At 39.6% G+C, this 17083-nt stretch overlaps 1 protein-coding gene across 7 annotated transcripts in view; it reads left to right on the top strand.

Moving 5' to 3' along the window:
• Window positions 1–17083, top strand: part of eps15l1a (epidermal growth factor receptor pathway substrate 15-like 1a) — a 495582-nt gene that overhangs the window by 309249 nt on the left and 169250 nt on the right. For all 7 annotated transcript variants that reach the window (XM_059991699.1, XM_059991700.1, XM_059991698.1 and 4 more), the window contains one exon: window positions 13269–13348. In XM_059991699.1, the coding sequence (XP_059847682.1) occupies window positions 13269–13348 (80 nt within the window). The remainder of the gene's footprint in view (window positions 1–13268; window positions 13349–17083) is intronic.

The following is a 17083-nucleotide window of genomic DNA, read 5'->3' as shown; positions in this document are numbered from 1 at the left end:
TGATTGGTTAGTTTAGAAGCTGCAGCTGCTTTTCCCATTGAATAGATACCTGGTGTCCAGTTTCAAATATCCTGGATACACAAAATAGCACGTGGAAGGGGCTTGCTCTCTTTTTCCTTTGCTTAAGGCAAAGATGAGCATGATGATTGAGAAGGTATACTCTACGTACACTTTTAACTAAGTATGTTTGTGGAATGTGCATCTGTTTATTGAATATTCAACTTTGTATTGTCTAATTTGGGGAATATGAATGTTTGGTCAAATTCTCTAAATAAATGATTGATATACCCATTCGCAGAAAGTGCTTTCTGTATCTCTTGCCAGACCCACAGACCTGATTGAATATTACACTAGTCCCGAAGAGATCACAACAATTGTAGCCTGCCGAAAAGTTCCAAAAGGCCCTAAGCTATTTTTGAACCTCATGGTGCCTCACCATTTTGCAATGATTGTAAACTGCTGAAAAACCATCTACAGGTGTGCAGTGGAGTGCATCACCGTGTGCTACAGAAACTGCACTGCAGCTGACGGGAGGCATCTACAATGGGTGGTTAAAACTGCCCAGTGCATTACCGGCACCAGCCTACCTGCAGGGTAATAGTATTGTTGGAAACATACAGAATTCACAACCACAGACATTGAGTTAGGGTTTCACTTTAAGGGAAGCACATCTGCTGTGATGACGTAATTACGTAAGGAATTTTTATCGCACTTTGTGTTCAATTTTTTTTTGGTTTTCATTAAATGAGCTGCTATGGATTTCCCTAAACATAAAACACCTCCAGCATTTTATTTGTGAAAATCTGCATTGGTGAGCCCAATGCTCTAGGACAATTCCAGAGTTATTGAACATGTCAGCCAACATAGTTGCTTTGAAACTGCTGGAGGTATGGGAGCAAAATGCCATCGTTTGGTTTGTACAAGTGATGCTGTGAGAACTCTCCGTAGACACCAAATTCTACTATCTGGTAGCATTGCTCTGTAATTCCATGGCTGCAACAGGGGTGAGTCTACTAGTACACCCACCTGAACACAATAAATACTGATCGCTTAAAACTCACCTTTTACAGACTTACCTGAGTGTGCCACAGTCATTCTTCTTGCTCAACCTTGGCGATGCTCAGCCATCGGAACTAACGGACCACATACTGTCTCTCCTGGGAAATCACCATCCTTGTTTTATTTTTGAAGAACTCTTCAGGCAGAAAATCCCTGATCAAGTTTCCATAGACCTTGCTAATACCCCTATGAAGCACTTTAGAGTGCTTGCTAAAATGGTCAATATTCTACACTCAGCTAGGTAGCAGTGCAACATTCCTCCTGCTTTCTGTGCCTCAATAAGCTTGATCAGTAAGGACCCCAACATAAGGAAGCCCATGGCTGCAAAACAGGTGACACGGGGGCCTGTGATTTTACCATGCAAGCTTTGGTATGAACACTAGGAAGTGCTGATCCCCTTCAAGCTTTATCAGTGCCAGCACATCAGGACATCAGAGGTCTGTGAATACCATGGATTCCAGCTGTCAGGGTCATCCACTGTTCACGACAGACATCCTTTCATGGCGACGCTTCCTGTGTGACACAGGTACTCAAGTAAGTGTACTGCCAGCATCGCCTATTGATGTGAAGGCAAAGAGTGATTAAACCTTGCTGGAGGCCACCAACGGCAGCAGAATCCAAACCAAAGGGACACAGTGGATAATGCTGTGCTTCATGGGTGACGTTACACATGAAGTTTCATCCTGGTTAAAGTGGTTAGACCTCTACTTGATACAGGTTTCCTGTGTGCCCAAGGATTTTAAGAACTACTGGCTTGTGGATGTCAAGGACTTTGTGTCATTATCCTGCTCCCCATGTAAGTTCCCTACAACAACTGTCAAGCATATGCACCACCGCATGTGAGTTTACTCGGCTGCTGGGTGAAAACCCAAACCTCACCAAGCCCACATTCCCCACTACAGTTTCAAAACATGGGATCAAGTACCATATTTCTACAACTGGCCCACCAGTCCATGCCTGCCTGCATGCGTTGTATGGACCCAGAATAGCTGGCAAGTGTGAAGGCTAAGTTTGCTAACATGGAAAGACTTGGCTTTGTACGGACGCTGGTTGAATAGCCCCTGGGCTTCTCTCCTGCATATGGTCCCTAAGTCTGATGGTGGTTGCTACCCTTGTGATGATTACCTATGCCTTAAAGAGGCCAGGACCCACAATCATTACTCAGTCCCACACATCCAGGATTTTATGCCACGTTTAGCCAGAAAGTTAATTTTTCCAAAGTCGATCTCATTAGGGGCTACCATCAGGTGCCTGTGTGCTTGGGGGATGATTTTGGAGGACATTCTCAAAAAGGCCCTGATAACCCCATTTTCTGCACCTGCCATTTGGGCTGAAAAATACTGCGCAGACTTTCCATCGGCTGATCTAATCTGTATTAAAGGACAAATTTTCTTTTTGTTTACTTAAGTGACATGCTTGTCAGCAGTGCATTCAAATCCGAATATGTGTTTCATCTCCGCATACTTTTTGAGCATTTAAGCCAGCAGGGGTTGATTATTAACATCGCAACTGCCAGGTTGGGTTTTCAACCACTGACTTTCTCGGCCATTCCATTTTCATAGAAGGTGTAAAACCCTCCCACCAAAGTTATTATGGATTTCTCACCATGAATTTCTATCACCGCTTCATTCTGCGAGTTGCTGAACTTACGATTTCCCTGTATAGTACACTTAAAGGCAATACCTGAAATCATGTGCTTGACTGGTCAGCGGATTGATGACACTAAACAAACTCTTTCCAATGTGACGCTACTGGCTCACCCACTCCACAGTACACTTATTGCCATTACAGAAGGTAAGAACAATTGGAGAACGAACAATGGGTCTCAAATAGAAAATAAGTCATTTAACGTACTTACTGGAATTGGGGTGGGTCATCATGAATTTATATCAAAATCATGTTTGACAAATTTGTGTTTTTTAAGGGTCAGATGAGCAGAATAGTTAAGGACAAACCTGTTGATGTGATATATTTGGATGCTGAAGAGGTCTTTGATAAGGTGTTATACAAGTTACTGAGTAATCAGAGCCCATGTGATTGAAGTGGTGAGAATTGAGATTTGGTTATTGAACGGATCCAGGCTTAGCATTAATGAGTCATTTTTCGATTGTGAGATAGCTGTATCAGAGATTGGCTGTTGCCTCACAACTATTCATGACCTGCATCAACGATTTAGATGAAGAGGTTAAATGTAATCTATCTGAATGTTCCATCGATGTAAAGCCAGCACCTCCCAGGTGCTATGGTCAAGGTTGTCTCAGAGCAGTAAGGATGAATAGCAATTGTGCTAATGAGATCGGTAGAAAATGGGAAGCAGTCATGTGCAGTAAATACTGGAAGTTAGGGAAGAGGCTGAAGAACAGGGCCTCTAAGGTAGTAATTTCTGGATTACTCCCAGTGCTATGTGCTAGTTAGGGCAGGAATAGGATGGCAGTACAGATGAATGAGTGGCTGAGGATCTGGTGCAAGGGGCAGTGTTTCAGATTTCTGGATCATTGGGATCTCTTTTGAGGAAGATAACGACCTGTAAACAAAGGACGAGTTCCACCTGAACCCGAGAGGAAACTATATCCTTGTGGGCTAAGAGTCAGGAGGCAGGTAGCTGGGTGACTGTCGGGAAAGGGAAGGGGAATAGACAGAATGAGCAGAGCACCCCTGTGACTGTTCCCACCAATAGTAAGTATATCATTTTGGATACTGTTGATGGGGACAAGTTGCAGTGGTTGCATCTCTGGCACCAAGACTGGACCCTCAGCTCAGAAGGGAAGTAGGGAAAAGAGGAGACCAGTAATGATAGGGGATTCGGTAGTTAGGGGGATAGATAAGAGGTTCTGTGGAAGAGATTGAGAATCCCGGATGGTCTGTTGCCTCCCTGGTGCCAATGTCCGCGATATCTCGAATTGAGTTCTCAGCATTCTCGGGAGGGAGGGTGAGCAGCCGGATTTCGTGGTTCATGTAGGGATCAATGACGTGGGTAGGAAGAGTGAGGAGGTCCTGAAAAGTGAGTTTAGGAAGTTAGGCTCCAAGTTAAAGGGCAGGACCTCCAGGATAGCAATCTCAGGATTGCTACCAGTGCCACGTGCAGGCGGGTTTAGAAATAGTAAGATAGCGCAGATCAACATGTGGCTGAAGACATGGTGCAGGAGGGAGGGCTTCAGATTCATAGATAATTGGGCAGTTTTCCAGGGAAGGTGAGACCTGTTCTGGCGGGACTGTTTACATCTGAACTGGAGGGGGACAAATATTCTTGCAGGTAGGCTTGCTAGAGAGGCTCCAGTGGATTTAAACTAGATACAAGGGGGGGGGAGGGGAACCAGAGTGTAGGAACAGATGTATGGGAGAAGGAAGAAAAAGAAGACAGTAAAGTTGTTTGCACCGTTAGAGATAAACAGAGAGTAAGAGGTGGAGAATTTCTTAAGTGCATTTATTTTACTGTGAGGAGCGTTGTAAGAAAGGTGGATCAGCTCAGAGCATGGATTGATGCCTGGAAGTATGATGATGTAGCTATTAGTGAAACTTGGTTGCAGGAAGGGTGTGATTGGCAACTAAATATTCCTGGATTTCGTTGCTTCAGGTGTGATAGAATCAGAGGGACAAGGGGGAGGTGTTGCATTGCTTGTCAGAGAAAATATTACAGCGCTGCTTTGGCAGGATAGATTAGAGGGCTCGTCTAGGGAGGCTGTTTGGGTGGAACTGAGGAATCTGTTAAAGTTCTTTGAGGAAATAACAGGCAGGATAGACAAAGAAGAGTCAGTGGATGTGTTTACTTGGATATTCAGAAGTCCATTGGCAAGATGCTGCACATGATACAGCTTAACAAGATAAAAGCCCCATGGTATTACAGGAAAGATTGCATATTACATCTATAAAGATTGGCTGACAGGCAGGAGACAACTGCCAGGCTGTGGAGACCAAGTCATTGAGAATATTTTAAGCAGAGGTTGATAGATTCTTGATTAGTCAGAACATCAAAAGTTATATAGAGAAGGTGAGAGAATGGGTTTGTGAGGGATAATAAATCAACTATGGTGGAATGGCAGAGCAGACTCAGTGAATGGTCAGTCTTATGGTCTTATTATCATGAGGAGTCTAAGGAAATGTGTGAATTGAATTATTATGTGGAAATAGAAAAGTGGGCTAGGATTTATTTTAAGCAGTGAGAAATTGGAAGACTTGATGTACAAAGAAACCTAGGTGTCATTGTATAGTGTACATTTACACAGGTACGGTAATTATTTAGAAAAGCAAATGTTCTGAAGAATTTCATTGAAATAGCCAGTATGAATCTTGTCTTTCCACAAATTATGTGAAACTACATTTTGAATATAATTTTTTGAATTTCTGAACATCCTACCTAAAACAAGGTACATTGTCATTGTCATAGGAATGAAAATTTACCAAATTAATTCCTGGGATGTTGATGTTTATACATTGAGGAATGATGAAACAGACTAGACCTGTACTACAGAGTTAGAAGATGTGATCAAAATGAAATGTTTTAAACATTTTTGGGGTTTGATATAGTATGTATGTATGGAGTTGATGTTTCCACTGTTTGGCTTGTGGTGGAAGAATGCATCGACAGTTCAAAATCATGTTTTTTTCCCTTGGAGACCAGTGAATCTATGTAATTTCCCACCCTAGAGAACAGTGTCTGTCATTGCATATGTTCAATACAGATAGATTGAGTTTTGGATATTAAGGGTATCTGGGATGAGTGCAAGAAAGTATCACTGAGTAAATAGACTGTGTTCTTATGGAATTAAAGAGCAGATGTGAGTGGCTGAATGGCTCTATCATTCTGTTTCTTAGGTTCTTATGATGTGTATTTATATGATGCTGAAAGGAATGTAAAAATGCAGCTTGTTACTGAATTGAAGGCACTTTATAGTGAAAATAATTTTTTTTTAATGTGTATTCAGTTACATGTTTTTCATGTTCTCTTTGGCGGCAGCTCCTCTCCTGCTTATGCAATCCCTGGCAGCTTAATGGAATTGAAATGAATTGACTTTATTACTTAAATCCTTCACATACATGTACAACAGGACAGTCAATAAATCATAGAAATACAATTGTATCAACATGAATTAATCAGTTTAATGGCCTGGTGGAAGAAGCTGTCCTGGAGCCTGTCGGTTCTGGCTTTTAAGCTGTGGTACCATTTCCCAGATGGCAGCAGCTGGAACAGTTTGTGGTTGGGGTGAGACAGGTCCCCAATGATCCTTCGGGCCCATTTTACACACTTACCTTTGTAAATGTCTTAAATAGTGGGAAGTTCACATCTACAGATGCGCTGGGCTGTCTGCACCACTCAATGCAGAGTCCTGTGATTGAGGGAAGTACAGTTCCCATACCAGGAAGTGATGCAGCCAGTTAGGATGCTCTCAATTGTGCCCCTGTAAAAAGCTCTTAGGATTTGGGGGCCCATACTAAATTTATTCAACCTGTTGTGCTTTTTTCACCACACAGCCAGTATGTACAGATCACATGAGGTCCTTGGTGATATGTATGCCGAGGAACTTAAAGCTGTTCACCCTCTCAGCCCTAGATCCATTGATGTCAATAGGGTTTAGCTGTTCTCCATTCCTCCTTTAGTCCACGACCAGCTCCTTTGTTTGTGCAACATTAAGGGAGAGATTGTTTTCTTGACACCACTGCGTCTGAGTGATGACTTCTCTGTAGGCTGCCACATTATTATTTGAGATTAGGCCAATCAATGTAGTTTTGTCAGCAAATTAAGGTGCTGGCTGCGTATTGGTGCAGGAAACTAATATTACTGTTCACATCTTGGGTTATTGATTGCAAATATGACTACAGCGATTCACTTAAAGTTTTGTTTACAAAACAAACATCGTAAACTTTGAAGTTTTTTGAAAAATCTGATTTTAATTGTGGGCATTGGTGTAGTTACCCAGAGCCTATTCTGATGTGTTGTGTGATTTTACTGTCTTTGGCAATATATTTCACAAGAAGAAATGAAACTCCTTGCTTCAAGGTTGTGGAAAGTTTTTGATGACACTGACACTGTTGCTTAAAAAAATACTGAATTGTGGACAAGCCATTAAATAACACCAGTTGAGAATTTATTCACACTCGGATGGTTATTGTGCTTTAAATACAATGGCAACATCTAGTACACCTTCTACCAGGTGGTTAAGTCATTATTATGGAATATTTTGCCTTGTATTCCTGCTTATGGTAAGTAGAAAATGCTGAGATACGAGGTTTCCAGTGACATCATCGTCGAGAATGGCAGCTTAAGTCACTCGCTCCTCCGGAAAAATGCATATTAAGTGCTGTTAACTCATCAAATATAATATTTTTCAAAAATATTTGAACTGAAAAGAGGGGCAAGAATGGGGAAAAGAAATGGAAATAAAAAAAGCAACACTGCGGAGCCTGCATCCGAGAGGAGTGCAGCGAGCGGCTCTCCTACCTGACTGCGAGCTAGCGAGGCGGCTGCTGGGCTTCGTTCAGGCGAAGCGGCGAATGTCTTCAAAATCCTGAAAGAAATAATGGAGGTCCAAAAAGATATAAAGCAGCAACTCCGTGATATTAAGGCAGAGCTCGCTAGCGTTAATCAAAAAATAGCGGTGGCAGAGACTCGCATTGAGAAGGTGAAAAATCGCGTTCAAACTGTGGAATGGATACTCAGCAAGGCAATAAAAATAATACATCACCAAGAAGGTAAACTGCTTGACCTGGAGGGAAGATCACGGCAGAAAATTATCAGAACTTACAATTTTCCCGAAGGAGCAGAGAGCTCGTCTATGACGGAGTTTGTCAAAAAGTTGTTGCAGGACGCGCTGGATCTTCCCCCGGCTATGAAGCTGGAAGTTGAAAGAGCCCACTGCGCGTTATTCCCAAAACCTACCCAGGATAGAAAGCCATGCTCAATAATAATAAAATTCCTTTGATACAGCAACAAGGCAGAGATTCTACGAAGGGCTTGGGGTAAGAAGAGAGTGTTTTTAGAGGATAAATTAATATATTTCGACCAAGATTACTCCCCCGCGGTCCTCCAGAAACGCAAAGAATACTCTGAAGTAAAGCGAGTACTAAAGCAAAATAAAATTAGATTTCAAACTCCGTACCCTGCTAAACTTCGAGTGTTTTATGACAATGGGAAACGGTTGTACCAGACAGTGGAAGAGGTGACTACAGACATGAAGGCCAAAGAGTTGCCTGTCAGCATGACCAAAACGAAAGAAAGCCTGGCTGAGAAATTGTCTCGCTCAGCTTGGGAAATAGTGCGAGAATGGAGAAGGCAGGAGACGGGAGGAAGCCAAGAGAAACATATCAGGAAGAGACCGGGAGTTTCCCAAAGACAGTCTTCACCCCTTTCAGAAGAGCCATAAGGTTTGGCTAACTTTAAAAATGCTGAGAAGCTAAACAGAAGTAAAATTACACGGTGATATACCTATCTCGAGAAATACTTATTATAATGTGGACTTTGTATTACTTAGTTGTTATTCTTTATTCGCTCACTTACTCCTTTTTCCCCACCAAAATGAGAATATATATATGTGTGCATATATGTGTACATATGTAAAGTGTGTGTGTGTGTGTGTATATATATATATATATGAGAAGTACATAGGGAAATCTTTTCTGTGTAATGGATTTGTTCACTGACTTTTCTGAATACTACAATGGGGGCCCTCAACTCACAAGTAGGAGGGGTTATCCCCCACAACTAGACATTTCCTCTAGCCCAATGCAGGGTCATCTACTAGAGACATGAGCCTTGGAATCACACGTTCATTGCCATTTTTGTTATTATTTGCATTTCTTGGTTCTTATTTGTTCAGGGAGTTGATCGATTAAGTTTTATTCCAATTTCAATGATACATTGACAGATAAATACAGATGGCTAAGGACAAGGTAAAATTCACTTCTTTTAATGTCAATGGGCTATTAAATCCAATCAAACGAAAGAGAATTTTATCCAAAATGAAAAAAGAACAAACCCATGTAGTATATCTACAGGAAACTCATTTAAGTGATAATGAGCATAAAAAACTAAAGAGAATGGGCTTCACTTAATCTGTTTTTCTCCTCATATAAACCAGGACATAGGAGAGGAGTTGCTATTCTTATCTCAAGTCGGCTAAATTTTGAAAAAGTATTCGAAATGGGAGATAAAGAGGGCAGATATATTCTGGTAAGGGGGAATATAGACGGCAATTCAGTTACTCTATTGAATATATACGCACCCCCGGGAAGTGATATTGGTTTCTTTCAGAAAATTACTGATAATATGGTAATGGAAACAGGTCTCCTGATATGTGGGGGAGACTTAAATTTACAATTACAACTAAACTTAGACTCTTCCAATAGAAAAGCCTATGAAACAAAATCTTTACATAAGGAAGTCAATACACTTTTTGAGGATGTTGGTTTAATTGATATATGGAGGGACTGTGGCGACCCATTTCCTGGCACATCCGAACCGGCTCACAATTAGATAGCCTACGGGGGTTTGCGAGCACAGAGCTTTGGAGCCTCTGCGCCACGGGGGGCAGGTTGAGGGAGGCTTAAAAGTGAGGCTGAGGATTTCGAATAAAGTTTTTCCTTCGACTGCAGTTACCGACTCCGTGTCGTAATTTTAGCGCTGCGTGTAGCACACCGTTACAGGACCTTTTCCCTGACGGAAGGGATTACACTCATTATTCTGCTCCCCATTCTGTATATACAAGAATAGACTATTTCATAACATTTGGAAAAGACAAAGACAAAATAAACACCTGTGGAATTGGGACAATAGATGTAAGTGACCATGCACCTATATATTTATCTGTTGATTTTGACCTCCAACCAAAGAATACTATTTGGAAACTAAATTCAAGTCTACTCAATAATCCGTACTCTAAGGAACAAATTAAAAAAGAAATTGGTCTGTACTTAGAATTTAATGATAATAGAGAGGTTTCACGTCCCATTTTATGGGATACTCTGAAGGCGGTCTTAAGAGGGAAAATTATAGCGATATCTTCATATAAGAAAAAAATAAGGAATAAAACATTAGAGCAATTACAAAATAGGCTGATGGAACTAGTGAAAAAACACAGATTGAAATTGGCACAGGATACATTAGGGGAAATTAATAGAATTAGGAATGAAATAAGTAATTTGGCTACGCAAGAAATCAGGAAAAACTTAATGTTTCTGAAACAGAGACATTATGAAAGTGGATCAAAATCTATGAAAATACTGGCGTGGAAACTGAAAAAAAAAGATAGCAGAAAATATATTTCATAGAATTAGGGACCCAAGAACGAAAATAGTAAAAAATAAGCTAAGTGAAATTCAAGAAGCTTTTGAAGTGTTTTACAAAACTCTATATTCCAAAGTTCCAGGGGGAAGCATAACCCAAATTGACACCTTCTTGGAATCTCTAGAGTTACCCACTTTAAGCGAAGGACAAAATAGAAGGATAACTGTTGACAGAACTGAAGTTGAATTAAAAGCTGCAATTAGTAGGCTTAAATTAAGCAAGTCACCAGGATCAGATGGGTATATGGCAGAGGGGTGCAAAGAATTTAAAAATGAGTTAATTCCTGTTTTACTCCCCACACTGAACTGAGCTCTAAAAAAGACGCAAATGCCACCCAGTTGGAAGGAAGCGATAATCTCAGCTATACCGAAAGAAGGCAAGGATAAAATGGAATGCGGGTCATTTAAACCAATATCAGTTCTTAATGTAGATTATAGGTTATTTACCTCCATCATGGCCAAAGAATTAGAGGAGTTTCTACCCATACTGATACGTAATGATCAAAAAGGTTTTATACAACAACGCCAGAATCAAGACAATATACGAAGGACGCTACACATTATGGATAATATACAAAAAAATAAAATCGAAGCAATACTGATAAGCGTGGACACTGAAAAAGCATTTGATTTGGTTATTTGGAATTTTCTTTACAGAGTTTTACATAGATTTGGTTTCCAAGACAATTATTAAATCTATACAGACACTATATGACAATCCTACTGCTAGGATTAAAATCAATGGATATTTATCAAATAGTCTTACCCTAGAAAGGGGCATGAGACAGGGTTGTGCATGGTCACCACTACTCTTCGTGTTATATCTGGAACCATTAGCTCAATACATCGGACAAAATGAAGATACCAGGGGAATTACTATTAAAGGGACAGAGCATAAATTGGCTTGTTACGTGGATGACATTTTGATCTATCTAGGGCAACCAACATTAATGCAATCCTTTGAACAATATGGTCAATTATCAGGATACAAGATCAACATAGATAAAACCCAATTACTTCCATATTACTATAGCCCACCAAGAGAAATTGAAAGTCGATACCCCTGGGCACGGCACACAGAGTCTTTCAAATATTTGGGCATCATTATGCCAAAAGATTTGGCAAAATTATCAGAATGTAATTACTAGCCTTTATATAAAAAAATTAAGGAAAATGTGGCAAGATGGATCCTGATTCCTTTTTTTCAGTCTCAGTTCAAGGATTGAGTCTATTAAAATTAATGTACTGCCCAGACTGTTTCAGACCCTACCAAAAGAGATTAATCAAAGTCAATTCAATGAATGGAACAAAATGCTATCAAGGTATATTTGGCAGGGTAAAAGGCCTAGAGTTCGTCTCAAAACTTTGCAATTAGCAAAGAAAAAGGGGGGATGGGGCCTCCCTTCTCTTAGAGATTATTATTTTGCAGCACAGTTGAGAGCTGTGATATGTTGGTGCAACCCATCATATGACACTCAATGGAAAAACATTGAGGAGCGGGTACATACAAGCAATTTTGGCTGATAACAACCTGCAAAGGTACATAAATACTATTGATAATCCATGGGTGAAATTGACTCTTAAAATATGGAAAACTACTATAAAAGAATATAATCTAGAGGGAGATATTGCAATTCTTAAATGGTGTGCATATGACTCGGATTTTACACCAAATAAATTGGATGCTAGACTTAAGGCCTGGACAGCTAAAGGAATAACTGTTCTTTGCAACGTAATGAAAGAAGGAACACTGTTCAGTTTTGAAATGCTTAAAGAGAAACACTTATTAGAAAAAAGATTTTTATCAGTATTTACAGATGTGACAGTATGTTAATAAGATGCTTAAAAATGTAACCAAGGCAAATACATGCTTGATAGAGCTCTTTAGAAAAGCATACAATTCAGATAATGGTAGTAGAACCATTTCAAGCATGTATAAGGGGTTGTCAAGTCTTAAAATACATTCGACTTCCTACATTAAAACAAAATGGGAGAAGGAAGGAGGGATAATTATATCTGAGGAAGAATGGACAACAATATGGAAGTATCTATGGAAGTGTACCAGTTCACAGAAATGGAGGGAGTTTGGATGGAAAAACTTGATAAGATATTTTATTACACCCTCTCAGAAATCCCATCATGATAGTAACCTCCCTGTTTGCTGGAGAAATTGTGGAAATCAAAATGTAAATCATTATCATATTTTTTGGGACTGCCCTGTTATCAAAAACTATTGGAGGGGGATACACAATGCTCTACAAGACATCTTTAAATGTGAAATACCCTTAGAGAGTAAGACCATATATTTTGGATATATAACTCAAGAATGGTTGAAAAGAGATAAATATTTAATGAATATACTGGTGGTGGCTGGTAAAAAGACTCTTACGAGGAAATGGTTATCACAGGAGAGCCCAACTTTAAATACATGGATGGAAATTACAATGGACATTTACAAAATGGAGAAGATAACAGCATCTGTTAACCATAAGCTGGGACAATTTGATTCATACTGGGAAAAATTATTTAACTACATAATGCCTCATAGGCCTGATTTTATTCTCACAAATCAATGAATCTGTTGTAAAAAAAAGATCACTCCCTACTTGTACATAGTTCTTTCCTTTTGCTTGTTTTTTCTTTCCACTCTTTTCTTTAAGTGTATATCTCAGATAAATACTTTGTGGAGATTTGTGATATATATGATTATATGATATATATGTACAATGTCTGAAATACATTTATGGAAATATTTCTTTGATGATGAACTTCCATAAAAAATAAATTATAAAAAAAGAAAATGCTGAGATACTGAGTATTTATTTTAAAATGATTTTTCCTTTTAAATGTCTTCAATTGCAGAAACATTACACTTGAGTATAAAATTGAAATGATATTTGTGATCAGTAACACATTTCTTAACCTGTTTACAGATCCTTTTGGGACATTGGATCCTTTTGGAACCAGTGCCTTTGGGAGTGGAGGTTTTGCTGACTTCACCCAGATGTCGAAGGTAAAATATAGTTTGAACCATTATTACAATTGTTTTATGAATTAAACCCTTCAAATTTGAACAAGTGAATTTCTAGAGGAAATAGGAACTGGGATCAATAATATCAGCTGAAATGTGTAGATGAAATGTACAATAGCGATTGTTACCAATATAACTGAAAACTTGTAGATTTGCTATTTGGAAGCATAGCAGATGAAGGAACTAGATGGGCTGAAATTTTAAAATGTATTCAGGAGAGCTTTTGTGCCAATATGTCAATAGGCATGGAGCAGTACTTGACCTAATTCTAAGGAGTGAAACTGGGAAAATGAATGAATTGTTCATTGTTGAGCACTGTGAAGATAGTGACTATGATCTGAATCAAGTTTATTATCATTGACCTATGCTGTGAAATTTATTTGTAGGGTTCTTGGGGATGGTTTTGGGGACAGAGAAGCGAGTTAGAGGTCAGTTTAGAGTTTAGGGACAGTGATGTAGAGGAGTTAGAAGTCAGTTCAGAGTCTAGGCCTCTGTTCTCTGCGTTTAAAGTCCAGAAACATGGCCAGGTGACAAAGGACATCCAGAGTCCAGGTCTCCATTCCGAACTTGAAGGCCAGCGATGTGGACATGGGTTGAAAGAAATCTGGTGTCTAGGTCTCTGATTTACACTTGAAGGCCAACAATATGGTTGGGTTACAACGGACATTCGTAGACTTCATTCTGTTCTAGGTTGATGGGTCTTGGGATTGGATGCTGGTGCAAATAGGAGGCAGGAAGGTTAGTCAAGAAGCACAGAGTTTGAGCCTGGTGTTCAGGGTCCCACTATCAGCTATTCCAGTGGTTCATATAGAATATTGAAGCCCAAAGATTGATCAAAAGTCCAGAAGTCAAAGCTGAAAAGTGGAGGCCCAGAGGCCTGTCCTGGAGTTGGAGTACTATCCCTGTGTGTGGGTGGGTGGGAGGGATGTAAGGGGTTTGTTTTGCTGTTGTTATTTTGTTGCTTATTGTGTTTTGTGTTGTTCTGCTGAGCATTATGGGCATGTTATGTTGGTGCCAGAATGTGTAGCATTTCAGGCTGCCTCCAGTACATCCCCAGGTGTGATGATTGCTAACATAAACAGCACATTTCACTGTATATTTCCATATACATGTGATAAATGAATCTGAATCTGACTTTTTTTTGCTTTGTGGCAGTAATAACAGTACAGTGCACAACATAAAATTACTATGTTACAATAAATAGTACAAAAGAGGAATAATGTGATAATGTTCATGGGCTCATGAACGATTCAGAAATCTGATAGTGGAAGGGAAGAAACTGTTCCTAAAACATTGAGTGTGAGTCTTTAGACTTCTGTATCTCCCTCCCAATGGTAGTAATAAGAAGAGGGGATGTCCCATGTTGGGGGTGGTTCTTAATTATGGATGCCACCTTCTTTAGGCACCACCCATTGAAGATGTCCAAGATAGCAGGGAGAATTGTGCTGTAATAGAGCTTAGCTGAGTCTACAACCCTCTACAGACTGTTTCGATCTTGCATGTTGGAGCCTCCATAGCATGCAGTGATGTAACCAGTTGGAATGCTCTCCACTGTTCATCTGTAGAACTTTTCTAGAATCTTCAGTGACAAACGAAACCTCAAATTCCTAATGAAGTATGCCTGCTGGGGTGACTTCTTTGTGATTGCATTAATGGACCCAGTATGGATCCTGTGGGATGTTGACACCCAGGAATTTGATGCTGCCAATCCCTTTTGAAATCTCATGTTCTTTATTTTTATTGTTTATTGTTATTTTTGTCTTTCTTTTAGTATTTGCACAGATTGTCTTTTGCACTCTGGTTGTCTGCCCTGTTGGTGCGGTCTGTCATTAATTCTATTATGGTTATTGGATTTTTTGAGAATGTCTGCAAGCAAATGAATCTCAGAGTTTGATATGGTGACATATACATGCTTTGATAATAAATTTACTTTGAACTTTGAACTTTTGAGCTTTCCATCGCTGACCCCTCTCGGTGGAGACTGGTATGTGTTTTCCAGACTTCCCTTCCTGAAGTCTACAATCAATACCTTGGATCTTGCTAATGTTGAGTGCAAGGTTGTTGTTGCAACACCACTCAATCAGCCGATCTATCTCACTCCTGTTTACTGCCTTGTCACTGTCTGAGATTCTGCCAACAACAGTAGTGTCATCAGTCAATTTGTAGCTGGTGTTTGAGCTGTGCCCAGCCACAGTCATGGGAGTAGAGAGAAAAGAGCAGTGGGCTAATTACGTATCCTTGAGGTGTGCATGGTTTGATTATGTACTAACTTGTTAAATTTCAAAGTAGTTATGAAAAGTCCAGAAATTAGGTGTCTGAATTGTAGGAAGGCAAATTTCAATATCTTAGCAAATGTACTGTATATTGGAGCTGGTAAATTTACATTTAGGAAGTTGGGATTATTTTAAAAGTGAAACAGCAGGAGTCCAGAGCCAGGGGTGAGAGTGAGGATGGCAAGTCCAGGGAACCCTAGGTGTCAAGGTATATCGAGGGCTTGATAAGGGAAATAGTGAGTAAAGAGCACTGAAAATAGTGAGGCACTTCAGGAGAAGAAAGAGTGCAGGGCAGAAAGGGGGCTCTAAATATCACTGGGAAGCGGTGTAGAAGCCATGTATCTATTTTCTGTCTGTATTGTATATTGTGGCATGTGGATTGGACAGTGGTAGAAGCAAATGACTAAATGATTATAGTTACATATTCTCACTTATGGTTATTTAATTGTTTAGTTTTGTGGAGAAGGGTTGAGCTACGGAGAAAGATATTTTTTTGTTGACCGCTAATTCTATTATCACTAATTTGAAGCTTATTTATGCTGGTTTGAATGCTAAAGTTGCTATATCACTAATTTAGTTTTGTTAGTTATTTTTTGTTTGCCTTTGCTGGTTTCATAATAAAGGATCGAAATTACGTTTTTTGACTCTGGAACTGCATTATTTGGAAATGTGTCATACAGTGTTGATCTCCTGGCTCAGCCTCTCAGTGGTTTTGGTTTGTTTTAAAGTAATCGCTGTATTTTGTCAACTAAAAAATAGTTATACCCAACGAGCACCTGTCTGAGGCAGAGGATTCCCTTGGACATGTTGGCAAAACTTGATCAGCTTGCTGCAAATAAATGACCTTTTGTTGATTGGTGCTGTGGATTTGTAATTTGAATACAGTTTTGAATAGTCAGTGCTTCCTATCCATTGGGGACCATTGCTTGAGCGTGGTGTTTGCCTGAGAGTTCGTCACTTTGTTTCATTTAAGTGCTGAAATATTCTGGTTGCCAATATTTCAATTGAAGGCTGTTTGTTCAGTCTGGTCAAGTTTGAGGTTAGTTAGTTGATTAGGCTAGTGGAGAGCGGTTGAGCCATGGACAGTATTTATTTTGTTGACTGCTAATTGGGACCTTATTGGCCCGCTAGATTACTGTGGATGCATGGACAGTTTATTGAATCAAATATTGCAGGTGATGTGGATGAACAAAGAGTCAGCTAGAGAAAGTAACATGAGTGTATTGAAATTATGCCAATTACCCTGCAGCTGGGGCTTACAAAAGAGAAAAGATAAAGCAAAGGCTAATCTGATTGAAAGTCTTTAAAAGGAATGTGAAACAAATGTGAGCAAAATTGAAGATTAAATATTACGAATTACTTAATGATCTTATAACGATTAAAGAAAATGTCTTATAAGTGCAATCTTGTACTCAGGCTTTGACTAACCTCTGTAAAGGTGTTG

The sequence above is a fragment of the Hypanus sabinus genome, chromosome 16 (assembly GCF_030144855.1).
Source record: "Hypanus sabinus isolate sHypSab1 chromosome 16, sHypSab1.hap1, whole genome shotgun sequence".
Taxonomy (NCBI): Eukaryota; Metazoa; Chordata; class Chondrichthyes; order Myliobatiformes; family Dasyatidae; genus Hypanus; species Hypanus sabinus.
This window is presented reverse-complemented; position numbering and strand designations above follow the sequence as displayed.